The sequence below is a fragment of the Balaenoptera musculus genome, chromosome 7 (genome assembly GCF_009873245.2).
Source record: "Balaenoptera musculus isolate JJ_BM4_2016_0621 chromosome 7, mBalMus1.pri.v3, whole genome shotgun sequence".
In the NCBI taxonomy this organism is placed as follows: Eukaryota; Metazoa; Chordata; class Mammalia; order Artiodactyla; family Balaenopteridae; genus Balaenoptera; species Balaenoptera musculus.
Window position 1 is genome coordinate 1,197,491 of NC_045791.1, and position 26,160 is coordinate 1,223,650.

Here is a 26,160-nt window from a genome sequence, read left to right on the forward strand (position 1 = left end):
GTCGCTTGCCCACAGCTTCCAGCAAGAGGTCGACCGGGGCTTTGGATCCGGTGCTTCACTGCACTGCCTCTCCTTTGGTGAGCTCCGCATCCCCGGGGGGTGATCGCGCCGAGGCTGGATGATGAAGTGTCTAGAGAACTCTAGATCAGGGTTCCTCGACCTTGGCTGGGTAATTCTCTGTCGTAGGCGGCTGTCCTGACCGTTGCAGGATGTTTAGCGGCATCCCTGGCCTCTACCCACTAGCAGCTAGTAGCACAATTTGGAAACAATAAATAATGTCTCTGGATATTGCCAGTCATCCCCTGGGGGTCAAATTCACCCCCGTTTCTCACCTGCTGGAGAGGATTCCTGAGTCGGATTGGAGGTTGGTGACTGGATCTCTGAGGACCTCTGGGACCTTGTGGGGCTCCCCACCTGGTGGGATCCCTTGGTAGACTCTGTCTGCATCGGTAGTGGTTGATTGGAGAGACTGGGTATGGTGACATCGTGGAAGGAGTCGTGGGACCCAGGTTCAGAAGTGCCTCTTCTACCTGGGTCGTGGGACCCAGGTCTAAGTGCCTCTGGACCCAAAGTCCAGACGCAAAGCCTCCCAATCATGCGATGTGCCCTGGGACGGGTACCCTGCTCCCAGTAACGACGGTGGGTGACAGTACTGTGACTGGGGGCACCTAACCCTTTACCTTCTCTGTGGCTTCTGGCTATTTTGGAGGACTCGCCTCATTTGAGGAAACCTTGCGTGTCACCCTGGTCTCTGACGTGGGCTGGGACGTCCTGGAGCATCTTCCCAGGGGCGGTGCTGTCAGGAGTCCAGAGCCGAGCCCACCCGTGGCACCCCGACTCACACATCAGGCCGGGGTTGGGGGCGGCACTGGCAGGGAGACTGTGATTTGCGGGGCTGCGAGTAGACTTGGGCTTTAAAGAGTCCTCTCATTTCCTCTCCGGAAGCCTTCAAAAGGCCCTGGGAACAAAAGGGGCTTGATTGAGTGTCCCTTGGAGAGCTTCATCGAGAGGGGGGGAAGAACAAGCAGCACACACTACAAAGCCACTCCATTCTGTGTATGGTGTCATGCCAAGAAGCACTGAAGTGCGGGGACAAGCAGAGGGGCGTGCTCTTTTTATCAGGAGAGTGTGGATTGGCGGTTAGAGCCAAGGACAGCCGTCAGCAAACTGTGCAGGGATTTTGCAGGGAGTGTGCACCCCTCACTCCCCTCCAGCCTCCTCCCTCCAGCCCTCTCCATTCCTGTTCCCTTCTACTTAGAGACATTAACTTTTTATATGACAGCCACTTAAGGCCTGACCTTATCCCAGGGCACTTTACATTTCAATAGGCTGTTCTTGAAAAATGAAAAAGCTTCAAAAAAGTGAGTCTCTAATGGTAGAATTTCAGGTAGTGAGTAGGAGGTGACTTTTTTTTAGCCAGAGAAGTGACTCTCTAATGGTAGAATTTCAGGTAGTGAGTTCTATCAGGCACCTTCTAGGCTGCCTCTTTCTGTCAGACTCTCAGGGACAGTTAAATAACTTTAACAGCCATCGACTGGCAGGCAGTAGCGGGGGACGGTTTAGGAGACGGCTGACTTCAGAATGCTGGGTTTATTACCCTGATGGCTCCCACTCATTGCACATTTGTAGGACACTGACCGTGTGCTGGGCAGTGTGTCAGGGGCTGGGAGCAAATGTCAAAGAGCCAGAGCACCCGGAGAGATGGTTAAGCAGAGACTGGAAGTGTCTCCCGAGTGCTGTGTGATGTGGGAAGCCCTCCTGGGGGAGGTGGTGCTGGCCTTAGGCTTCAAGGTATAAACAGGAGTTCATTGGGCAGGGGTGGGGAGAGCATGATGGCAGAGGCTGACAGGCTGTGTCTGGGGGTTGCAGACTTCTGGAAACACCCCACTGTGAAGGACAAGGTCTGAGTTGGTGGGAACAAGGCTGAAGAGGTAGGGAGGGCGTGGGCCTTGGGGGTTCCGTGTGCCCAGATGTGCAGTTTTCCGCAGGCTCCGAGGGTCAGTACTCACCCTCTGCTGGACACTGGCCTCAGGCTTCCCGCTCGCTGCCCAGACACTGCCCTCCATCTGCTTTAGCAGACCTTTCTGGACCTCGCCTGTCCTCCCTTTGAAGATGCTTATTCACCTGTTCCTCCAGGAAGCCCTCCCTGACCTCCCTCAGGTTAGCCCAGGCCCCCTGTGGCCTCCTGAGCTAGTCTATCAGGAAGGTTATTCTCATTGTCACTGTCTGTCTCCTTTCAGGACTGTCCCCCTGGGCTGGGCGCTCTGGGAGAGCAGTGCTGTGTTTAATTCACCTTTGTGATCAGGGTCACAGCCCAGGCTTGCCACACTGTGGGCCCTCGGGAAATCGTGATCTCACTCTTGTCCTGAGTCGTGGAGCCCTGGGACTTCCCTGGCCTCCCTGAGTGGGCAGGTCCTCAGGCTGCAGCCCACCCGCCTAGGGCTGGGTGGGGGTCAGGTCCCGGGCCTGGGGGCCCAGACAACCGGTTTGGGCTGTGATGTGTGACGGCCAGGGGACGGGAAGGGAGTGTGCGGGCATGTGGGCTCCCAGGCGTGCAGGAAGCCCAGGAGAGGTGGGACTGGCCGGTCAGGGTCCCAGTCCCACCTGGGACAGCTTAGCAGGTGTGCACAGCTGCCAGCCAAAGGCGGGACACTCCTGTTGGCTTCAGTGGCCAGGGTGGTGCTGGCACAGCCTGGGGAAAGCCCATGGCTGAGTCTGATAGAGACACAGACGGAAGAGCTGGGTGCGGGCATCGCCTGGGCCACGTGGGGAGGGCCGTGGCCGGGCAAGTCAGAGCAGGGTGCTGTGCAGGCTGAAGCAGGAGATGCCGGCCCACCCACTGGCCTGGTTCCCCCCAGAGCCGTGAGGGCAGAGCAGCTGCCCTAGGTCTGCAGCCAGCCCTCCCCACCCTGCTCTGCTCCCTACCCCAGGCCCAGCACCACCTGCGGAGAGGGAGACCTCAGGCCTAGGAGATGGTTGGTGCTCAGTATACACTTGCTGGCCCGTGGATGCAGGTGGCTGGGGTCTGTTTACTTGTGTCCTGTCTGTGCTCCCCACGTGCCCAAGTTCCTGTTGCTACCCAATTGTGGCATGACATGACACTCCCCGGGGGGTCCTGCCTGCCCTTCTCACTGGTGGGGCGCTGAGCCCAGAGATGGGGGGACACTTACCCAGAGTTGCACAGCGAGCGAGTCACGGTGCTCTTCGGACGGGAGTGATGTGGTCAGCTGAGGCCAGCCAGCTGAGGCATGAACTGGAAAGGAGCCTCGTGATAGTTCCTTTGCATCGTTGGCAAGGAAGGGGCTGCTCTGTGTATGAGCTGCCTGGGCAGGGGACTGGACCAGGTGACCTCTGGAGGCTTTTCTTGGTGCTGGACTCTGAGATCAGAGGAAGATGTGTTTTGGGCCATAAAGGGGCTCCTTGCCTGGCAGCCTCGTGATGCCAAGGGTCCTCAGCAGGCCTAAAGCAGGGAAATCAGACCAAGGTCCTCTCCACCTCTGGACAAGTTTAGCCTCTTCCTGCAGCCAGCCCAGAGCTGCCCCTGCCACCCAGCTGGGGGCCAGCGCTGCCCAGGCCGCTGCTCAGGAGAGCCTCTGTGACTTTGGTCGCTTGCGCCGAGATGTTTGGAGAGATTTGTCCTGGGTTTGCAACAGCCCCACCCCCACCGTCCCAGACCTGGGCCGAGGCCGGGGTCCCCCTGCACCTAGGGGCCGTGGTTTGGGTTATGATTAGAAGGACGTGGGAAAGCCACCTGTACCGTGCCTCTGGCTCCAAAATGCCATTCCCCAGCCTACAGTTCCACTAGGAGCAAAGAGCTCCTTGGGATGCGTAATGGCTCAAAAAGCAACTTTTAACCAACAAACGCTCAATTTTTTATTTGTCTTGAGAATGGTGTGAGCTTACAGCACAGGAGGTAAGTTTCCATAGACTTGGGTTCTCGGCACTGTCCATGGCAAAGCCTTCCCTCCCAAGGGTTTACGCGTTAAGGGAAGGGGTGCAGTTCATATGCCAGTAGCGGTTTTGCCCTGAAGACCTTTCTCATCGCTGAGCTGGCAAACACTGCCTGTGACAGACATTAGGGGTTGATGACAGCCCCCCCTCCTGGCCTCACAGCCAGCCTATGCTGTCGTCCACCTCCCCTGTGCTGCTGGGTCCCAAGAGCCCCAGAGCCTTGTGGGCATCGAGGCTTGAGGGGAGGCTAGGAGAAGAGGAGAGTTCTCTCAGTTTGTGTGTTGAGTCAGTCATCAAACGTGGACTAAGCCTTTGTCCGGGGCCGGCATAACGGGGGTGGCCACGGCAGTGGTACTCAGAGTACAGTCACATTGGGACTTCCCTGGCGGTCCAGTGGTTTGGACTCCACGCTTCCAATGCAGGGGTGCAGGTTCGATCCCTGGTCAGGGAACTAAGATCCCACAGGCCGCGTGGCCAAAAGAAAAAAATAAAAGAATACAGTGATGCGGGAGTTTGCTCTCGGGGGCACAAGGCAGAACTGGCCTGGTGGGGGGCTGGCAGGGCAGGCTCTGGGGAAGTAGCATTGCAGGCAGAGCTGGAAGTGTGTTAAACTGGGCGATTTCGGGGGGGACCTGGGGGGCAGTGAGCCTGGAGGGGTGGATGGGGTCAGATCCCGGAGTGGGGCCTTGGTGCCATGGAGAGCATTTGGACCTTGTTATGCAGCCACTTCCCCGCCTTTCTGGTCCTTTTCCCGCCTCAGAGCCTCCTTCGGGGGTTTTCTCCACTCACTGGGTCTCTGTCCTTGCCTCCCGCCCCTCCCCAGGCTCGGATGAAGGGGCCCTGGCAGGGGCCTTGGTGCCGGTGATGCCCGTACGCCAGGCCTGTTCCCGCCGTGCCCTCCACCGGCGGGCCCCTGCGGGTGGGCGCCTTCCCGGCCTGCAGCCTGCCCAGGGCCGTCTGTTTCTCCTCCTTGGGGCAGAGGCAGAGCTTGTTTTTCCCCCGGCTCAGGAATCGCGCCTCAGAAGCACACAATGCAGCTGTTAAAATATCTGGGTCTGGCCTGGCGGCTGCACAGCGGGCCCCTTGTTCACCTCGCAGACGGCGCGCCCAGGGGCCGAGCTGGGCCTGCCTCTGCTGGCCGCCTGCTGGGGGGCGGGGCGGGGAGAGACCCCGGGCCCTGCTCGGGACTTCTGCTGCTTTGGGCCTGTCCACGGAGGAAGGGGACAGACAGCAGCATTTGGAGTTAGCAGGACAGCACGTTCAGAGAGATGCCCACCTGAGCGTCTGCACGTTAGAGCCCAGAGGCCCAGACACCTGTGGTGGGGGGTCAGGATGGAGAGGAAGGGGGGCCACGGGCTGCCTGGTCCAGTCTCGGACAGGCCTCCTGCCGGTGCCGGGGCCCCTGGGTCAGGTCTTCCTGCCCCAGTTGGCAGACAGGTGGGTGGTCTCGCTGGGGCTGCAGTTAGGATGACGTGGTGAGCATTTGAGTCGGGACCCCTGTATATGCCAGGCCCTGTGTTCTTAATCCTCTCTGTGAGGGACACGCCGTTGTCATCCCCATTTTACAGATGAGGAAACTGAGGCTTGGGGGGACTCGGTTCTTATCCATCGCTGTAGGTAGCGCTGGGATGCGAACGTGGACCTCCTTTCTCCAGAGTCTGCCCTCCCCGTGTGTCCCCTTCTGAAGGTGCCGGCTGCTGCTGACGTGTGCAGGGGGTGTTGTCAAAGTCTCAGAAGCAGCACCAGGAGGTGGGTTGGCTCTGACTAGGGTTCAGGTGGGAGGGCGTTAGGGCAGGCTTCCCAAGTTTTAAAGCGTGGCTTCCTTGCGTGGAGCAGGGAGGAGAGAATGTTCTGGGCAGGAAAGCAATGGGACAGAGGCAGGGGCATAGAGACGACCTGGTATTTTCAGGGAGTGAAGCCGCGTGCAAGCGAGTGGAAGCTGCAATGCCACCTGAAGGGTGAGCTCTTACCCACGCCCTCCCGGAAAGAAAACGCCTCTTGCCCAGCTCCGGCCCTCCTGATGCCCATCTCCCCTTATCTGAGGCTGGCTGCTGCATTTCCCATCGGTGGGGCCTCCGTGGCTGCTGTTCTGGCCCAGCAAGTCGGTGCACTGGGGTCATGATCTGTTTTCCTGCACCAGCAAGCCAGGGGCTGGGCACGTGAGGGAGCTTTCCTACTTGGAAAAATACATTTAAGGAACGGTAAAGAAGCAGGTGCCCCGCTAGGAGAGTGGTTTGTGCATGGTGCCGCCTCTGGCCACAGTGGGTTGAGGGGAGGCCTTTGCCCTGAAGCGCCTGGGAGCAGCCGGGTTGTGGCAGCCAGGCTGGCCGGCTGGCGCTGCAGAGGTGTGTCCGAGACCCCAGAGGCACAACTCCTCACTAAACCTCGGTCTCCCCCAGTCCTGTCTTCCTTGGAAAAGGGTGCCCGCTTGTAGAGGTTCGCCTGCCTGGCCAGCCTGGGGCCAAGCCCCCCTGGGGACCCAATGTCTGCAGAGCCACTGCTGCAGGGTGTTCACGGCCTTCTTAACCATGCTGGGAGCAGGGAGGGTGCTCTGTGTTACAGGGAGGGGACGGAGGCTCAGGGAGGGAGAGCCGTGTGGCTGGACACACCGCGGATGTGGGCCGCGCTGGCCCGGGCATCAGCGTCTCTCACTCTGGGGAGGAAAATACACACATTTTAATAGAAGGTTATTTTGTCCCTGGCCGTGAAGGGCAAGCAGAGCGTCCCCAGCTTGGCGCCGTCCTGGGGAACCCTCCCCTCACCCCCTTCTCTGTCCCTTCAGGATGGGAAAGCGAGCGTCAGTTTGATCCAGGGGGGCTGAGCCGATGCCCATGTCTGGCTCCCTCACGCCTCCAGCATGACGGGCTAGGACGCCCTTTGCTTTCCCGTGGCTGCCCTGGCACTGTGGTGCTGGACGGCTGTCCCTAGGGTCTCGGGCGCCCTTTAGAATGTCCATTTTCCAGGTGGCAACACTGAGGTGACGGGAGATGGAAAGACTCGGTCATCCACTCAGGGAGGATGTTGACGAGTCCTCGGGACCTTGGGGCCACGAGAGAGAGAGTCTGCTGCCATCTTTTTAGTTACAGTGTCGTTATAATTATTATTACCAGAACTTCCCTGGTGGTGCAGTGGTTAAGAATCCGCCTGCCAATGCAGGGGACACGGGTTCAAGCCCTGGTCCGGGAAGATCCCACATGCCGCGGAGCAACTAAGCCCGTGCGCCACAACTACTGAGCCTGCGCTCTAGAGCCCGTGAGCCACAACTACTGAGCCTGCGTGCCACAACTACTGAAGCCCGTGCACCTAGAGCCTGTGCTCCGCAACAAGAGAAGCCACCGCAATGAGAAGCCCGCGTACCGCAGTGAAGAGAAGCCCCCGCTCGCCACAACTAGAGAAAGCCCGCGCGCAGCAATGAAGACCCAACGCAGCCAAAAATAAATAAATTAATTAATTATTAAAACCCCAATTGTTAATTATTATTACCTTTCATCAGTGTTGCATTGGCAATGCATTTTTCACTCCAGGAACTTTCACGCATTTTATCTCATTTGATCACAAAAATAAGTCTATGATCAAGGCTGGCCGGGTGTTTATTATGTGTATGTGTATGGGTGTGTGTCTGTATCTCTCTACACATACATGTATGTGTGTGCGTGCATGTGGTGTGTGCATCTGTATGTAACTGTGTGTGCACTTGTGGGTGGCCCTATATGAACGTGTGACAGTGTGTGTATGTGCGCCCACGCTCACACAGGTGACTGTGTACGTGGTCACGGTTGTTGCTGTAGGTTGTGCGTGCTCTGCGTGTGTGCCCACGCGTGTGAGGCCCAGGCAGTGTGCCGCACAGGTGAGATCAGACAGGAGGTGAGACCACCGGGGCCCCGAGATGGCCGGGATCGCTGGGAAGCGAGGTTTCACCTCTCTCCCGGAGATTGATTTCGCCTGGGGAAGATGCTCTCATTCCTGTGACTCACTCACCAGGAGAGCTCAAAGCAGCCAGGTGGTGGGATCAGAGCGATTTGCTCATTCTCCTCTGATTATTTTATTTTTAATAAATTTATTTATTTTTGGCTGCGTTGGGTCTTTGTTGCCATGTGCGGGCTTTCTCTAGTTGTGGCGAGCGGGGGCTACTCTTCGTCGTGGAGCACTGGCTCTTAGGTGCGCAGGCTTCAGTAGTTGTGGTGTGCGGGTTCAGTAGTTGTGGCTTGCAGGCTCTAGAGCGCAGGCTTAGTAGTTGTGGCGCACAGGCTTAGCTGCTCCGCGGCATGTGGGATCTTCCCGGACCAGGGCTCGAACCCGTGTCCCCTGCATTGGCAGGCGGACTCTTAACCACTGAGCCAGCAGGGAAGACCTCTGATTATTAATTTATTCTTCAAGCCAGTCGTTTCACTCCAAGTTCTTCATCTTTTCTGTGCTGTGGCCCCCTCCTCAGAATAATGCTGTAAATGCATAGGATTGGGATGGATAAATTAGGAGTTTGGGGTTAACATATACACACTACTATATTTAAAATAACCAACAAGGACCTACTGTACAGCACAGGGAACTCTACTCAATATCTTGTAATAACCTATAAGGGAAAAGAATCTCTGTGCTATACACCTGAAACCAACACAACATTGTAAATCAACTATACTTCAGTAAAAAAATAAAATGCGTAGGATTACGAAGGAGGCCAATTGTACTGACTGCAGCGATCATAGGTTAATAGATGTGCTTCTTTGCTGGCACAACTGGCAAGATCGGGGGGTGGTGTCTAATGCCGACCTTGACCTTGAGCGCAACACCGTGGTGAGCACAGGTGATGCCCCATGACGTGGTGTGAGCACACCCGTGACTCGTGCTGGTGGCAGGCTCACAGGCACTATGCCTTTTACCCACCTTCATGCCCGAGGGAAACATCAACTTCCGGTTCCAAATTAACAAAGATAAACTCCGTTTATTTCCATCCATTTGCTTTAGTTGGAACTGACTATTCAGAAGCTGGAAGCGGTCTTCGGACCCCATGTAGTTTCTGCTAAACCTGCCTGCGCATCAGAAACACCCGTGCAACTTTTTTAAAAAGTTTGGATATTTTGCCCCCCACCCTCTGCCTGAACCTGTGGCATCAGAATCAGCAGGAGAAGGACCAGGAGTGTTTCCAGAGGCTCGGGGTGCTGCCAGCACCCCCAGGGGTACCGAGACCCTGGGGGGCAGGGGCCCTGTGTGCAGCTCCAAATGGAAAGGGAGCTTCTCCTGGCTGCAGGTCCGGTGTCCCCCCTTTCCCCGGCAGAAGCCCAGGAGCGTGGCTTCCCGGGGAACGTGGAGGTGCTGACTCTCTCCTTGCCCTGGTGGGCGCTGTGCTCTCAGCCCCACTTGTTCCAGAACCTTTTGTGGAGCCCATGGGAAGTCCCCCAGCATACACCACAGGCCGCCAGCTGAGGTCTGGGGACCCGAAGCCCCGCCATGCTGTCCCCAGCTGGGCTTCCTGGGACCCTGGGCGCCTGGTGTTTACCCAGAAATTGTGCTAATCCCGGTAATTCCTGTGACTTACGCAGCCTCCCGGCTCTGTCTGCTGCCTTCCTCTCCTGGAAGGGAAGGGGAGGGGGAGGGCCGTGGCTGATCTGTAGAAAACGAGGCCTGTGACACAGTGGTCCCTGCAGGGGACACCCCCCACCCCAGCCGGGTCAGCTCCCCATGGGCGCTCGTGGAAGCCCAGGCACTCCCAGGCCCACTGCTGTGTGGGTCGTGGGAATCTGAATACATCCCCTCCCTGCTACTCTGTCCACCTGGTCCTGGGGTGGCCTCGCTCTGAGGCTTCGGGCAGCATCCCAGCCAGAGGACCTGGCTCTAGACCTGGCCCCTCTCCCTCCATGGACAGTGGCTTTGGGCAGCTCACCTCTTCCTCTGTAAGAATCGGGAGGATGCCATCCCCTCTGACAACATAAGGTGTGGGGGGGGATGTTGGCATGAGGCAGCTGCAGCTGCTGGGCCCCAAGAAAACCCTCAGGCCCTCTTCTTTCCAGTCTCCTCATGTCCCTTATCAGAAGTTGTTGTGGTCCTTTCTTGACTGAACCTCTTTTTTTTTAATCTCTGAGCATTGGTTTCTTCCTATGTAAAGTGTTGTGAGGATTAAATGAACTCATTCTTGCAAAGAACTTGGCACCTGGTAAATGCTTGTTCAAGGTTTGTCGTTCCAGCTATTATTTTGATTTTTGTCCTTACTTCCAAATTCAAGGTGTGTTTCAAAGTTGAGCCTAAATTCCTTCACCTGAGCTTCTTGGGAAGAAAACCCAGATTGTTCACAAAATCACTCGTATTTCCAAGAGCTGTGATTTCCTGCCTCAGAGGTGCACGGTCCTTGCCCGGCATTCCTGAGCTGTTGCTCTGTGCCAGCCTGAGTGGGGAGCAGCTCCGGACCTGGTGGTGATGATGAATACAGATGGGGGTGATGGGATGCTGTAGGGATCTGGAAGCAGAAGTGACCATGATTGGGGAGGAGCTGGGGGGCTTCCCAGAGGAGGTGACATCTGAGTGGCATCTTGAAGGAAGAGTAGGAGTCCATCACACAGAAAGGGTGAAGGGTTTCTGGTGGGTGTTCCAGGGTCAGGGCTGGCTGCTTGTGAAGGGTGGGGGGAGATGAGGAGGCTGCAGGTAGACCCAGGAAGACTTTGCCTGAAGGCCCCAGGGGCTCAGCAAGGCCTTGGCCAGATTTGGTTCGGGGAAGGTGCTTGGCTGTAGGGTAGAGGGGGACCTGGAGGGGGACCAGAGGTGGCGTGAAGGTGCCCAGGACCCAGAAGGCAGAGCAGCCAGCTGGGAGAGGCCCCGCGGGCCAGGTGCTTTGCGGGTGAAATGATGGGAATCGCAGCTGATCAGATGGGGGGGTGAGGATGGGGTAGGGCGGTGGCCCAAAGTGCCGGCAGGTGGATGGGAGGGGTGGTCCCTGCGGCCAGGCTAAGGGGGAAAGAAGGTGGAGCAGGCGGCCCAGGGGCTCTTGCTGGTGGCCGCTCAGCCAGCCAGCCTCTTACAGCACAGATTATACAAATAGGCTTAAAGGATCAGCTGGCGATCCCGAAATCTCCAAGCCAGAGGAAACCCTATAACTCACCCGAATCCTCAGGGAGATTTCCCTGTCCCTCATCCATCTTGGGTTTTCTGGACGGGGGTTTTGCAAGACTGGAAACCAGAGTCTGCTGGGTGAGGTAAATCCGGGAGGTTCAGAGCTTGGGCTGTTCGCTTAGCAGGCTGTCCAGGCTGCAGGCGCCTCTGGCTTCACACCCATCACTCTTGCATACTCCCACTTTTTGCTTAGAAAACCATGAGGGTGTCGTGCAGACTTTTAAAAGGTGAAGTTCTGGGGCCTGCGGATGTAAGATTTGCAGCCGCCGGGGGTGGAGCTGACCATCGCCTTTGGTTTCTGCCACCCGCGATCCACGGGCTCTGCCCAGAGCCCTCTCCTCCCACCGGCGTGCAGACCCACCTGCCTTCTTTCTGAAACAGCAGCTGTGGACCTCCTCTGCTCTCTCCAGTGGCTGCCCATTTTCTTCTTCTTTTCGTGGCAAAGATTCCTGACTAAATGTCTGTGCCTCTGTCTCTCCCTGAGCCCACCTGGGCCCTGGTCACCACCGCGCAGCTGTGATGGAGATAGTCCTTCCTGGCATTTCTTTCTTGGGTTGGACTCCCGGCCCCCACACTCTCCTGGTGATTTTACTTTCTCTTCCTTCCTGCTCCTCCATCCCTGCTCGCTTCCTTGGCTGGTTTCTCTTCTCCCTCCTGGAAATGTTGGAATGCCCCGTGTCTCGTTCTGGAACTTTCTCTACTTCTCCCCTCCGCCCTCTCCCTTGGAGATCTTGCCCTGTGGCTGCCATATTCCTATCTCTAGCCTCTGCCTCTCCCCAAGCTCTGCCTTGCATTTCCAACAGTCTTGCCTATCTTTAAAAATATTTTTTTAAAAAACTTTTTATTTTCTATTGGAGTAGAGTTGATTAACAATGTTGTGATAGTTTCAGGTGTACACTGAAGTGATTCAGTTATACATAATACATGTATCCTTTTTCAAATTCTTTTCCCATTTAGGTGGTTATATAGTATTGAACAGAGTTCCCTGTGCTACACAGTAGGCCTTTGTTGGTGATCCATTTTAAATATAGCCGTGTGTACAATACAGCCATGTGTACAATATAGCCGTGTGTACAATATAGCCGTGTGTAAAATACAGCCGTGTGTACAATACAGCCGTGTGTACAATATAGCCGTGTGTACAATATAGCCGTGTGTACATGTCAATCCCCAGCTCCCTAAGTACCCCTTCCCCCCACCATTCCTCCTGGTAACCATAAGTTCGTTCTCTAAGTCTGTGAGTCTGTGTCTGTTTTGTAAATAAGTTCATTTGTATCATTTCTTTTTAGATTCCACATATAAGCGATATCTTTCTCTTTACATGATATTTCTCTTTCTCTGTCTGACTTACTTCACTCAGTATGACAATCTCCAGGAATATTACTCAGCCATTAAAAAGAATGAAATAATGCCATTTGCAAAAATGTTTTATTGAAGTATAGTTGATTTACAACATTGTGTTAATTTCTGCTGTACAGCAAAGTTATTCAGTTTTACATATATATTCTTTTTCATATTCTTTTCCATGATGGTTTATCACAGGTTATTGAATAGAGTTCCCTGTGCTCTGCAGTAGGACCTTCCTGTTTCAGTCTCTGCATATCTTAATAGGCGTCTCAGACTTAACACGGCCCCAACCTGGCTCCTGGTTTTTGCCCCCGAACCTGCTTCTCACCCACTGTGCTCCATCCCAGCAAACGGTACCACCATGCCGTCGTCCAAGTGCTCAGCCGAAAATCGGAGCCATCTTTGACACTACCCCCATTCTTTTAAGAAAATTGGCTTTCAAATGTCTATTCTGTAATATTTGATACAAATACTGAATTAGCAGTATCTGTACATGATGAAACATCACTGAGTAAAATGCTTGCTTGTGACCCACCAGCCAGCTGGAGATGGAGCGTTACCTGGGCCCCGCATCCCCCGGTTCCTCTCTCGTAACCCACGACGACTCCGCTTTCTAGCACACCCCACGTCCAAGCCCGAGCAAGGCCTGTGGGCTCTGCCTTCAGAGCCACTGTCCCTTTAACCCAGACAACCAACATCTCCCCGGGTCACTGCAGTCGTGCGCCATCCCCCAAATCTGCCCTCCACACACGGGCAGAGTGACCCCTTCGTACTGTGAGTCCTGTCACACCGCCCTTCTGCCCAGAACCCTCCAGGGCTGGCACCCACCTTCCTGCTGCTCCTTCAACGAGCCGGCCTCCTCCCCACCAGGCCCGCGGCTCCCGCCCCTGCCCTCTGGCTGCCGTGGGCTCCGTCAGACCCACGGCATCCCATCCCTTCCTCAGAGAAGCAGGGCAGCAGCCCCCCTGCCCTTCCCACCCCGCTCTATCCTGCCCCTCTGCTTTCTTTCCTTCTCTCTCACTAATGAGGGACGAAATATACATTTATCGTCCCCCTTTATTTATTATGTCTCCCAAGTAGGATGTAAACTCTGTGGGTTGTATCTTCGGCACCAGGCACAATGCTTGATGCATAACAGGGGCTTGAAAAGCTATTGACTGAATGTGTGCAAGTGAGTAAATGATGAAAACTCTGTGGGATGCAGGAATGAACGAATGAATGAAAGAATGAATGAACATACACGTGCGTAAGTGAAAGGTGGAGCCGGTGAGCTGCAAAGAAACGGGAGAATGAAGGCTTTCCTCTGAGGACCGCTAAGTCGCGGCTCCTGTATTGATTTTTCTCGTCCTGTGAGCCTGAGATGAGGGGCATTACTTTCTGACCTCATTTCTCAAGGTGGTTCTTGCTAGTCGCCACGCACGGCACTAGGAACTTGTTGCTTAGATTTGAAAAATCGGGGGTAACAGACAGTGAAAAACGCTCGGCTGTGGTCCGTGAGGTCGTTCAGAAGACCAGATGAATCTCAGAATGAAGAATTCTCAAAATTAAGTAAACCCTCCTTCGCAGTGATCAGAGAAGGAGCGCGTGGCGGCGGCGGTTGGGAGTCTGCGTCGGCGCGTCCCGGCTGGGTCTGGGGGCCGCGTTGGTGAGTGTCTTTGTCTCCTCCTCCAGGGCTGCTACCCAGGACTATGCGTGGCTAGGATGGAGACGTCCGCCTCAGCCACGGCCACGGACAAGAAAGAAGCCAAAAGTGGGATCCTGGAGGGCGTCGCTTTCCCCGACCCCGGCAGGAAGGCCTCGGCCCTCGTGGTGGCCACGGCGGCGGCCGCGGTAGCCACCCAAGGAGGTACTTTCTGTTCTGCATGGTTGGCGGGGGGTGTTTTTCATGAGCCCGTTTGGACTGAATGAGACGGGAGGCCGATGTCATCGGGCAGCCATGCTGGGTTTATGGGGGGGGGCGGCAGGAGGGCGCCCCAGCTCTGGGGACCCCAGGCGCCGGGGTGGATGCCTGCGGGTGGATCTTGAAGGTCCAGCCGCTCCAAATCCGGGGGTTTGGGCATCTCGGGCTCCAGCAGGAGAAGGGGAGAGGGAAGGCAAGGGAGGCTCTGGGCTGTGGGGCAGCCCTGGGGTGCGTTCTGTCGGCACAGATGTGCCAGAGAGACTGCTGCTTGCCTCCGGCCTGCCAAGGGCTATTTTGGAAAGTAATTGTCTCCTGATCCCTTCTGGCTGTAATTAGAGGGTCAGGTACGGAATTTAGCATCCTTAGGTGAATTTCTGGCCAACTTAATTATAACAGAAGGACCCCCCGAGCCACAGCCTCTCATTTTACTGCCCCGAAGAGAAATAGTCTCTGGTTTCCACTGGTCCGTGCCAGCATCCCGTTGGGAAAGTTTGGCGGGAAGACGAGACCTCCCCTTGTGTCTGCGTGGTCCATCTGGAGGCCACAAAACTATTTCTGTCTCCGAGGAATGGAGAGACTTAGATTTCTTTTCTTCCCCTTTTTATTCAAGTGCATTTAGTCATGCCCTGTTGCTCTCGCCGCTGAAGCACGGCTCCCAGAGCAGCGGGGAAAACGCGCCTTCGCCGGGGTGGGGTGTAAGTGCCGGCCGCGCCACTCACATGTTGATGTCTGCAGATCGCGGGGGGCTTTGTTCAAGTGCAGACCCCCAGTCGGTGAGTCGGGGCGAGGCTGAGTTTCTGAAATTCTAACCGGCGCTCGGATGATGCTGGGACAGCCGGTCTACGGGCCGTGCTGGGCGCAGCTTAGTGCCAGAGCGCAGGGATTCGGAAAGCCGCTCAGAGCGGGTAGGAGTCAGTGTTTCCAGGGCGAACGGGAGGGCCTCTAGGTCATTGTTACTACACTATTTTTATTTTCCCCCCCGTGATTCTCAGCTGGAGGTCATTATCAGATGCGCGGCCCAGGTCAGGAGGGGGAGATCCCAGGCCAACCTTCGGGTATTTGGACTCCTGCTCTGCGTGATACCCCTCGACCCCCATCCCCGCTAGGAGCCGGGCTCTCTAGGTCCTCCCTCTGTGAGGGCAGAGGAAGGAGCCAAAGCCCAGGGTGGACCACATGCAGGTGGTGTCGGGAGCCAGGGGATGAGTGGAAGGAGGGGATGGAAGGCCCAGGATGGGGGCCTGGCGGTGGTCCCAGGGCTGGCTTGTCCCGGGCCTGGCTGGCTCTGCACGTGGTCTGTTCCTTCTCCTGGGTCAGGGCCCACCCTGGCCTGTGGCGACACCTCAAGCTGTCCCTCTGCCTGATGCAGAGACGCATGGGCCTCTGAGGCCTGAGTGGCCTCGGCGCATCTCCGACCCGCCCCCTGGGCCCTCAGCTGTCCCCGCCTTGGCCTCTCCCTAGCCCAGAGCCATGAGTGGGTCGTGAGCTGCCACGCAGCCCAATTCACCGCCATGTCCTGCAGCCGAGGACAGACTCAGGTGGTCATTAGAGAGAAATTAGGGCGTAACTGGGAAGGAAGTCCTCTGGCATCAGACCTGGCTGTCAGCAATGGGGCAGTAATCGCAGATGCTTGAGGGGGTCTTGGTCTGGGGGGGCAGGCCACGGGCCTACAGCTTGGGGTGCAGCAGCTCCCCGGAGGTACCCGACCTCGCTCTACCCGCCCCCCCAGGATGCGGTCCTGCCCACCCCGCAGGCCCTGTCCCCTCCTTGCCCGACCCCAGGGGAGCGCTTGACTGGTGAGGTTCCTACACTGGGTGGACGTGGCCCTCAGCCCAGTCGCCCAGGACAGGCGGCTCGTTGTCACCAGAGCGAGTCAGGTGCCTCCCTTGCTCCCTGTAGCCCTCTCTGGACGGCTCACTTGGGAAGGGCCGTCCTGCAGTCAGGGCAGAGCAGGTGGCATCTGGAGCGGGTCCCCTGGGGCTGGGGGACCGTGACGTCCGCATTCCGTGGGTGGGGCAAGGTAGGCCGGTGGTGCAGCCCCGAGTCGCTGGCCTGGGTCCCCGCTCCAGCCCCGGCCCGGTCCCGGTGTGGCAGGCCGTTCCCTCCTCTGGGCCTCGTGTTCCTAATCTGTGTTGTGGGGATGTTTGGCAGATGTTATTCCAAGTCTGTATGATCTCGTGACGTCGGATCTTCCTTAAATCTTACCCCTGGGGGCAGAGGTGCTGTGAGCAAGCCTCCTCTTTTACACAGCAAACCGGAGTCCCAGATGGCTCCAAAGAGCCTCTGCTGTTGGCCCCTCTGCCCGCAGGGGCGTAGGCCTGTGGACAGGTGCGATGGGGTGCCCGGCAGCACAAGGGGGTTCGTGCGTGTCCCCCACACGGAGGTCCCCTCAGGGCCAGGATGCTCGCACTCCGCTCTGGAGCTCAGCACGCGGCACCAGGCCTGGCAGGAGGCAGTGCCTGAGGGTCCCCTGTGGCCCTGAGCGACGTCAGGGGAAGGTGGCCTTGGTGAGGAGCTGGCCGGAGGCGGGGGGAGCTCAGCCCGCCGGCGTGGGGCTGGTGGGAAGGGCAGGGGGGCTGCACAGAGGCCTGGGAGAGGGGCAGTGCTGCCCGGTGCGTGCTGGGCTGGGGCAGGGGTGCGGGGCGCTGAGAACTGCCTGTCCAGGGCCCTGTCCCTGAGTTGTTTCTGGAAAAGATGGGGTAACCATCCTGGTCTGGGAGGCCTGTTTGCTGAGGCAGGGGCAGGACTGAGCTCATTCCCCGTGGCTGAGCAGGTGACCACCCACTGGGACACCTGGCCCTTCTGACACCCAGTTTATCCCTTCCGAGTCCACAAGATAGTCCCCGTGATCCGCACCGTGGTTTGTAGCTTTCCTGGAAGGAAAGGATGGCTTACACAAGCTCAGTGTTCCAGGGCCTGTTACACATCTGTCCAGAGTAGGGGGAGTCCTGTCTGAGGATGTCGGGGGCATGTGGTAAGGAATGCAGAAGGGCCAGACCCTGTGAACTGGCGGGGCAGTGATCACCCACCTCTGCAAGGTGCCCAGAGGTGGGAGGTACCCTGTCTTGCAGGCCAGCTTCTGACCCCTCATCTGCCCCCTGCCAAGTGCCACTGGTTCCAGGAGCTTCAGTCCCACCCCTGGAATTGTGGGACTGTGGTTCTAAGACTGAGCATACCTTTAGGCAGAAAGATTTCATTTCTACATTATTTGTAACTGTGAACATTTGGAAACAACCTAAGTGTTCAGTGATAGGGGATTGATTAATCAAACTGCGGGACGGCTGTTGAATGGAACATTATGTAGACCCTGAAAATGTTTATCAAGACTTTATCATTAGGAGGGATGTGTCTGTGTTCTAATATTAAAGTGTAAAAAAGCAGGATGCAAATTATATCTCACCTCTGTTGTTACCGACCAGGGTTCTTGGCCTTCCCCAATCAATTGAAATTGACTAGAGGCCAGACAAGAAATTCAGGAAAGGCTTTATCGGGGCCCTGCTGTAGCAGGGGGGAGCGGGAAAAAGCAACAGGTTCCCTTGCTTGCTGGGGGGGCGAGCTTGTTCCTTATATGGGGTGAGGGTAGGGGTCTGTCCAGGGGCCCGGCTGGAGGGGTGGCTTAGGTGCTCTGCCCACCCCCTTGGTGGTGCTGGTGCAGGGGGCATGCGCAGGACCCTCCTGTTGCTCCCAGCTCTTCGGAAGGGGCAGTTGGGTTTCTTTGGTCTTTTTGTATCTTGTTGTCCATAATTTGCCCCAGCTGCGCATGCACGCAGTTATTTTTAGTCTCTTACAGTTTCTTTGTATTTTGTTGCTCAAGGAGACATTTGTCCAGGTGCAGGCACTGCAGCAAAGGGTCCCAGGTCCCAGATCCCAGCCTGTCTATCACAACTTTATAGTACATAGAGGTACCCTTAGCAGTGGTTGTCCAGATGTTGGGACTCGGGGTGATGTACATTGCACATAGGTAACTCATCCCTTTGGTTCTTAAGGACCTTCAGCCTTCTAGAACCCACTATTAGAATGTCAGTAAAGGGAATTCCCTGGCGGTCCGGTGATGAGGACTCAGCGCTTTCACTGCTGGGGCCCCAGGTTCGATCTCTGGTCGGGGAACTAAGATCCCCCAAGCCACGTGGCGTGGCCAAAAAAAAACAAAAAACAAAAAAAGTAAGTCTGAGAGGCAGAGGTGCGCTGGAACCAGACTGTGCCGACTTGGGAGAGCCAAGTGTCACTCTCTCCTTCTGTCTCTGCCACCTGTGACCTTAGGTAGGTCACTTGACCTTGCCATGGTCGGAGTATTTGCACCACAAAAATTGGCAAAACCTACGCATCAGGGCTGCCTCAGCCCCCTCTCCTCTCCCAGAGCCTGTTGTTAAATTCCCCCCAGCACATTACCGATCATATCTGGAGACTCACTCAGCTTCCTTGGCCCTGTTCGGAGTGAGAAAGGGAGTAAGGGTCCAGAGCGAGGAGGTGGGCGATGAGGGAGGTGGGAGTCCCTGATGGCAAAGCTTGGAAAGGACACGCAGGAGGTCCTGGGTGTCGGGCTGGGGGTGGGGGAGTGGCCGGCACGTTTGATTCATGGGTGGTCAGAGCCTCTCCGTGTGTAGGTGGGACCGAGATGAGGTGGGGCGGGGACTTGCCCAAGGCCACCTGCTGCTTCCACGGAGAGCGGGGTCTGGGGCTCGGGGCTCCTGCCTCTCCCACGCTGAGCATCTCCTTCCTGAATCTGCTTTGAGATCGTGATTTTTAGATTGTTCGTGGGTGATTTGGGTCTTAAAGCCCAGCCCGTTGGTACCGTGTGTGAGCGTCCAGCCCCTGCACCAGCCCTGGACAGGTCTCATCTGTCACCATCCTTGTCATTCCAGCGGGCTAAGAGCGCCTGCTCCCCTCCAGCTCTTGGAGGTCTGGGGCTGTGACTTCTTTGCAGGAGGACCTTAAAAGTCTCCTGGCTCGCCCGGCCTCAGGAGGCTAGACGTGCTCGGGGCTAGGTGTTTCCACCAAGTCCCTACCGACCTGGCCATGATGTGCGTCAGAAACACCTTTGCATCACAGGGCTGTACCCAAGGGACAAACGGCCCTGTGGCCAGACCAGATGGCAGAAACCTTGGCCGGTGGGGGCTTTCCCAGCCTCTTGAGCTGTTGTGCTAACACTTGGGAGGCCATCAAGCAAACTTTAAAAACACATTTTGACCCAGAGCTATTTTTCCCTTTAATTTTTCACATGGCATAATTTTAAAGGCAATTTGATTCAGATGTTTCTCATTTTTTTTACACTGAAACTTCCCTAATGCTGTTGCATTTCCCTCTTCAACAGTGGATTTTCTTTCCAAAAATATTTCCGAACCTCTCTGTGTGCTTCAGCTGAGCACCAGAGACCCAGCCACTCCACGCCTCCAGGCTGGGACGATCAGAGGGGCTGGAGCCATAAAGCTCAGAGCTGTGTCTCGACCCAGTGAGCTTTCCTTGTCCCCGAAGTCAAGACAGGCTTTAGCAATCCTATGACGCATCTGTGGTGAGTGCCCACCACGTCCTGGCCAGGGTGCTCCCAGGGTGGCCCCTCCATCGGCAGCGTCAGCATCCTCGGGACTTGGGCCCCAGCTCAGACCTCCTGAAGCAGAGCCTGGGAGTGGGGCCCAGTGAGCCTGGGTGATTCTGATCACTCTTAAATGTTGGGCCCTCTGTGCCCTAGCAGTGGGAGGCACGGCAAGTCTTTCTACATGAAGAGTGGGACTTACACGCAGAGCGGCTGTGCAGAAATTACAGGCGATGTATAGCGTGCTCACACCTGCTTCGCATGGGCCTCAGGGGGGTAGGAGCTGCCTCTTTCCTTGTAGGCAGTGTGGAGTCATAGTCAGAAGCAGCCCAGCCTCTGGATCCAGACCACCTGCTTAAGGCCCAGCTTTGCTGGCCTCAGGCAGGTCTGTGCCTCAGTTTCCACATCTGTAAAATGGGCACAATAGCGGTACCTGCTTCATAGCATTGTGGGAATTACCTGAGTTAGCACATGTAAGGTGCCGGGTACAAAGTGAGCTCCAAGCTAAGTGTTTGCTTTATTAACCATCACCAGCTTTCCTTTCCTAGGTCTGCAGGCTCTGCCTGACTTAGAAAGCCTCTCCTTCTCTGGTAACCCTCACTAGTGGACCTCCCGAGGCCGGGCAGGTGGTGGGAAGCCTAGGTTTCTGGTGTCTTCCTACTCAAGAAGGCGGAGGGAGTGCTGGGCTGGAAATCAGATGTGGGTGGTTCCTTTCCTGCTTGGCCCCCGCAGGGGGTCCTGGATAGGTGACCTTAGCGCGTCCCCAGCCTCGTTAACTCAGCCTTGCGCGCTGGAGGGTAGGACCAGATCAGAGGATGCTGAAGCTTGGCCGCACCTTAGAATCTTGTGAGGAGACTGTAATAAATGCAGACTCCCAGGCTGCCCAGACCTGCTGAAACAGAATCTCCCGGGCCGGGGCCTGGGCTTGTGTATGTTTAACAGGCTCCCCAGGTCATTGGCCACGGCAGGGACAAGACCCCGGAGGTGGTGAACCGGTGGGAGTTGCAGCTGGCAGTCCTGGCAGGGTGGAGCCCCGCGTGGCTGTCAGCACGGCGCTCCCTTGCTACCTAAGGCCTCTGTATCACTAAGCTCCCCCTGGCCACCCCTTCGTCTTGTTCCCTGGCTGCTGGCTTCTTGGAAAGTTTCTTCAGAGTACATTTTAGCTCAGAGGGGAGGCATCCACCTCTGTCTCAGAATGCTGTGCAAATGCCAGAATATGGAAATAAGGTGGTGGGTGTTCTTGCTGTGATGCTCAGGCCAGGAAATCCAAAGTCACAAAGGCCCCACCCTGCCCTGTCCTCCTTAAGTATCTCAGTCCCTGGTGTGTCTGTTTCTGAGCCTCCCCTAGTCCCCCACCCCGCCCCGATGCCCCTGTGACAGGGCGCTGTTTGTTCACCACTGCATCCCCAGCAAGGCAGACACCCAGTAAGTGACTGCCCAGTGAGGGGAGTGAGTCTGGTGCTGTCACACCAGCTGTGTGCCCGGTGGGCTGGGGTGGCCGGCTGCCCCTGCTGCCCCTGAGGTCCCCTGGGACGAGGGTCCTTCGGGCCTGGCCTGCTCCTGGGCCCTGGCTCCCGTCCCGAGGCTCCCTGGGCGGCAGGGAACTTGCTGTGTGGGCCCAGCCTCCTTGGCCACCTGAGCTGCCCGGCTGGGCCGCACACTTGCTTTGGGCCCGAGGATGCACTCGCGTGTGACTAAGTGGACAATTACTCTTATTTAAGTGATTTTCAGGATGGCTGTTGGTGCTGCTTCTGAGCTTGTTTTAAAGGCCCAGCCACACGGAACAGCCGGTTCCCATAAGGCTTTTCCAGAAAGCAGAGCTCAGTTATCTGTGACAGCTCTACACAACCAGGAAGCAGGGTACAGCACAATTGCCTGGGCGTTTTCAGGGTGGGTTCTGAATGACTTTTTTTTAAAATTGAAGTATAGTTGACTTACAATACTGTGTTAGTTTCAGCTGTACAGCAAAGTGATTCAGTTATACACATACATATATATAACTCTTTTTCAGATTTTTTTCCATTATAGATTATTACAAGATACTGAATATAGTTCCCTGTGCTACACAGTAGGGCTTTGTTGTTTACCTATTTTATATACAGTAGTGTGTATCTGTTAATCTCCAATTTCAAATTTATTCCCCCCCCTCGAAATGACTCTTGATGACAATCTGGCGTGGTCTCTGGTGGCAGGGGTGTCCTGGAGGGTCGGGGTACCTGGGGTGGAGGGTGAGGGCTGTGGCCTCCTTCTGGTCCTCCGTGGAGTATGGGGTGGGGGAAGAACGTGGCCTCTTTGCGGTTCCTCACTTGTTAGCTGTGTGTTCTGGGGCAAGTCAGTTAACTTCTCTGAAGTCTGGAAGATGGAGATGATAATGGTCACTCCTTCTGGCCACGATGGGGTGAAACGGGACAGCCTCTGAGAGTGGCTAGCAGAGCGCCTGCGTGGAGACCAAGTAAGTGGTGGGGACGTGGATCTGACCCGGCTTTCCTCTTGCGTAGGGTGGCCTCACGCTCGGCGCTGAGACCTCGTGCTCTAGAAGCCACTCAGAGCGGCTGCCACCGCCTGTCACACGGGATGCCCGCTTGCCCTGGTACAGCAGCCTTCTCCCCCACCCCCTCCTGCCCTCAGCGTTCGAGGCCAGCCCGGGGTCTGCGCTCTGGCCGCTGCCCCTTGGCTTATGTTTGCACTTCGGACCCGCACTGCTGTGCCGTCTGCTGGCACGTGAGCTGCCCTGGCAGCATGAAGGCGTCCCAGGCACTGCTGTGGCTCCTGGCTTGTTTGTCCCCGGGACATGGGCCCCGCCTAGCAGACACAGCTTCATTTCTCCTGGCTCATTTGCATGTTAAACTGTTGCAGGGTCTGGGGAAAGCTTCGAAGTCATTTCCAGCGATGGAACTGGAAGAAGCTTTAGCGATCATCTGGTTCGAATCCGTTCATTTTACAGATGTGGAGACTGAGGTCCAGACACTTGAAGCACAAACGGTCACCAAGGGACACCATTGGGACTGGAAACCGATTTCCCAGGCGCTGCCTATGGGTTGCGGGGGGAACCCAGCTGCCCCCCAGCCCTGCCCCCCTTCTGGCCGCAACCCCAGCTTCCCAAAAGGACGGTATTTATGTTAGAAACATTTTTCTGATGTTTGGTTCTGTCAAAACTAATTTTAGCATTTCTAAAGCTTGGTGAAAATACAGCCTCATTACTTTGATGTCAGCGCCTAGTTTACTATTAGTATATTCTGGGGTTTATCATTTTAGGCATGTTTAACACGGCTGCACCAGGCATGCACTATTAAATCTGGCTTATTTTACATTCCTGTCCGGAATTATTTATTTGTAACAATTTCCTCTCTATCAAAAGACACAGCTAATGCTGCGTTTTAATGTGTTATTTACACACAAAATAACCTATTTGCAACTCAGTATGTGCCGGAGGGAGGATGGATGGGTCCCGGTTTCCTGCGTTCTGTTATATCGGAGTTTAACAATCTGGTGTGCTAATAGAACCATTTATCACTGGTGTGGGGAGGATAATTTATTTTACGTTTGTGGCCAGGTCTCACGGCATCTGATCTCGGGAACATTTGGAAGATAATGAGGGCAGGCCTGGTGTTCGGGGTGCCTGTGGGACCCCTGGCCTTCCCGAGGTGGCCTGGGGGCCTCGGGGTTCCCTGAGCTCACGTGTACCTCCCACGGATGGTTCCGGAACTCCGATCGGAAACGTGATGGCGGAGACACTGCCTCTGCCCTCTAGGGGCCCCCGGGGTGAATCCTGCCCAGGGAGGCTCCTGGGGATGCGGCGTGAGAGTTGGGTCCATAGGGATGCTCGGGGTTTCTCCAGGTGGGAAGAGGAAAGGGGGGTGGTCGTTGGTGGGGGAGCAGCAGCAGAGCGGCTCCTCGGGGGGTGCAAGGGCTTGGGGGTCAGCGAGCTGGCCCACTTGCCTCTACTTTGGGGTGGGTGGCCTGAGAGGGGCTACAGCCTTGGTGGCAGGTGGAGTGCTTAGACCTCCCTCTGCTCCCCAGGGCATCAGGGAGCCAGCCACAGACGCGTAAGGCAGGTCCCCGCCGTGTCAGATTGGCAGAGCTGGCTCGGAAGCTCAGCCTGCAGTGGGAAGGAGTCAGGCAGAGTGGCTGGCGGCAAGGGGTCCAGCAGCCAGGCGTGGCGGGATGGGCAGTGGCATCTGGGGACCAGGCAAGGAGGAGGCCTTCTGGCTGCCCTGGCGTTAGACCCAGGTCTGGCCGGGGCGCCCAGGTGGGTGTGTGGCCACTGGACCACGCGGGCTGAGGTCCTGTGGCTCCATCAGGGGCCCCTCCTTTTCGGCACACTGATGGGTAAGGGGGGGAAAAGCAGTGCATCTGAATGCCGACACCAGAGGGGGCAGGTGGGGGTGGGGTGAGAAGAGTCATCAAGAAGCAGGAGCCGAAGTACTTGTCACTAGAGCTTGACCCATGGAGAATCCAGATGCCCCGACTCTCGATGCTGATGCGGCACTTGCCTGATGCCTGGGTGACCAGGAAAACTGCAGGGAAGGGGAGGGCCTGAAAGGGCCCTGCAGGCTGAGTCGGCCCTGGTAAGGCCACTGCCTGCAGCTGTGTGCCTTGTCTCAGCTGGGGTCCTGCTGGGAGCAGCTGCACACTCAGATCAGATGGCTGGGGAGAGGTTACCACAGGGGTGTTTGCAAAGTGTGGCGGGGCTTAGAGCAAGCCACGGGGCTGGTGCACGGAGCACACAGCTCTGGGGCGGCCGGCGTGGTCGGGGACCGAAGCTCAGGCTTGGACAGATGAGGTTTGAATCCTTGCTCTGCTGCTTTCCAGTTGGGTATCCTCTGCTGGCCTGAACCCTGGTCTCCTCATCTTAAAAACAGACAAAGTACTTATCTTTTGAGGGCTGCAGTACAGATAACCAGTGTAAAGTGCTTAGATAGTACCTGGCATATGGTAGACATTCTGTAGGTAGTAGTTACTATTAGTGTTTTTATTGCTGTTATTAGGATTATTCTAGAACTATTTCCCAGAGTAGCGCAAATGCTTCCAGTAGGTATCAGAGTGAAGAGATGAAGGAATGAATGCACAGGTATCTGCGCAGAGTCTTCACGGGAGGGGCAGTTTGCCCGTGATGTGCAAGGGGGATGGCATTCTAGCTGGAGGAATAGCATGTGCAAAGGTCCTGGGGTCTGAGATGGGCTCGGGGTGGCTGGGCCCGGCAGCCCCTTGGGAGAGGAGCTCCCTTCACTCCCCAGCACAAGTCTCTGCCTTGGGGCGGGGAAGCTCTGTGATGCTGTGTCCAGAGGCCCCGGCTCCATCTGTGTCCTCCAGCTGCTGTACAGCTGTGCGTGGACGCTGGAGACCCAGCCTGGCTTGACCCTGGACCCTGCTCCGGGTTCAACCAGCCTCTCCTCCAGGGCAGGCAGGGAGGGAGGAGGCCGGAGGGGCTCCGTCTTGAGAAACTGCCCTTGGCTCTTTCCCTGTGCCTGTGTGTTGGCTGGCACTGCTCCCAGCAGGTGTGGACCACCTGCTTGTGTTAGCGGGGAATGGGGCGTCTGAAGCCCTGACACCGGACAGAGTGAGGCTCGTTTCCACATCTGACTTTCCATCCCATTTGAGCAGCCACATTTGAGAGGAGGGTTTGGGTCTGGTGTGGTGCTGGCGGTGGACAGCAGGCTTGAGCTTTGCAATCCCGGCCATCCTGGAAATGAAGTCTCGTGCGTGCAGAGCAGGTGTGATGGCGGGCAGGGCAGGATAGCACCCTCTACTCCCCACCCTTAGCGTCACCTTGCCTCTGGGTTCGTGCAGAGGCCCACGTGGTCATTCATCCTTCTTTGTGACCTAGGTTCCCTGGTGCCAGTGTCCTCCCCGGGGACAGCCTGTGGGCACCGGAGTACCAGGGCTGGGGCAGCTGAGTAGGGGTAGAAGAGGGTCATAAAGGGAAGCACAAATTACCAAAGATGCACTTTGCTGCCTCTGCGAGTTCTGAGGCTGGGCACAGGTGAGACCTTTGTCCCGTTTCTGGTCCTGAGTCTGCCCATCAGTCACATTTCTCCAGACTCCGTTGGTGCCAAGGAAAACAACAGGTGCCTTCAGTCAGGTACGAGCGTGGGCCACCCTTGCCTGATGTGTGAAGTGGGGGTGACAGGGCTCACCTGGCCAGTCTGTAGGGGACGAGGGTCTGCATGTGGGCGACAGGGGGCTGCTGTCATTATTCTCACGGGATGGTGACCTCACCTGCAGAAACTCCTGGCCGTGCCATTAGCAGCCAGAGCAGTGTGGTGCTTTCTGGCTGACCTCTGCCCACAGCGGTGCCCTCGTGCCAGGCCCCCAGCTCTGCCAGCTCTGGGCTAAC

The 26,160-nt window shown here is 56.6% G+C and overlaps 1 protein-coding gene across 3 annotated transcripts in view; it reads left to right on the plus strand.

Annotated features, from left to right (window-relative positions):
* GLI2 (GLI family zinc finger 2) overlaps positions 1 to 26,160 on the plus strand; it is a 245,708-nt gene that overhangs the window by 49,098 nt on the left and 170,450 nt on the right. For 2 of the 3 annotated variants that reach the window (XM_036856901.1, XM_036856903.1), the window contains exon 2: positions 14,068 to 14,242. In XM_036856901.1, coding sequence (XP_036712796.1) covers positions 14,098 to 14,242 — 145 coding nt within the window. In that variant the 5' untranslated portion in view covers positions 14,068 to 14,097. Of the gene's footprint in view, positions 1 to 14,067; positions 14,243 to 26,160 lie in introns of those variants that run through there. The other variant, XM_036856904.1, reaches the window with a different exon arrangement.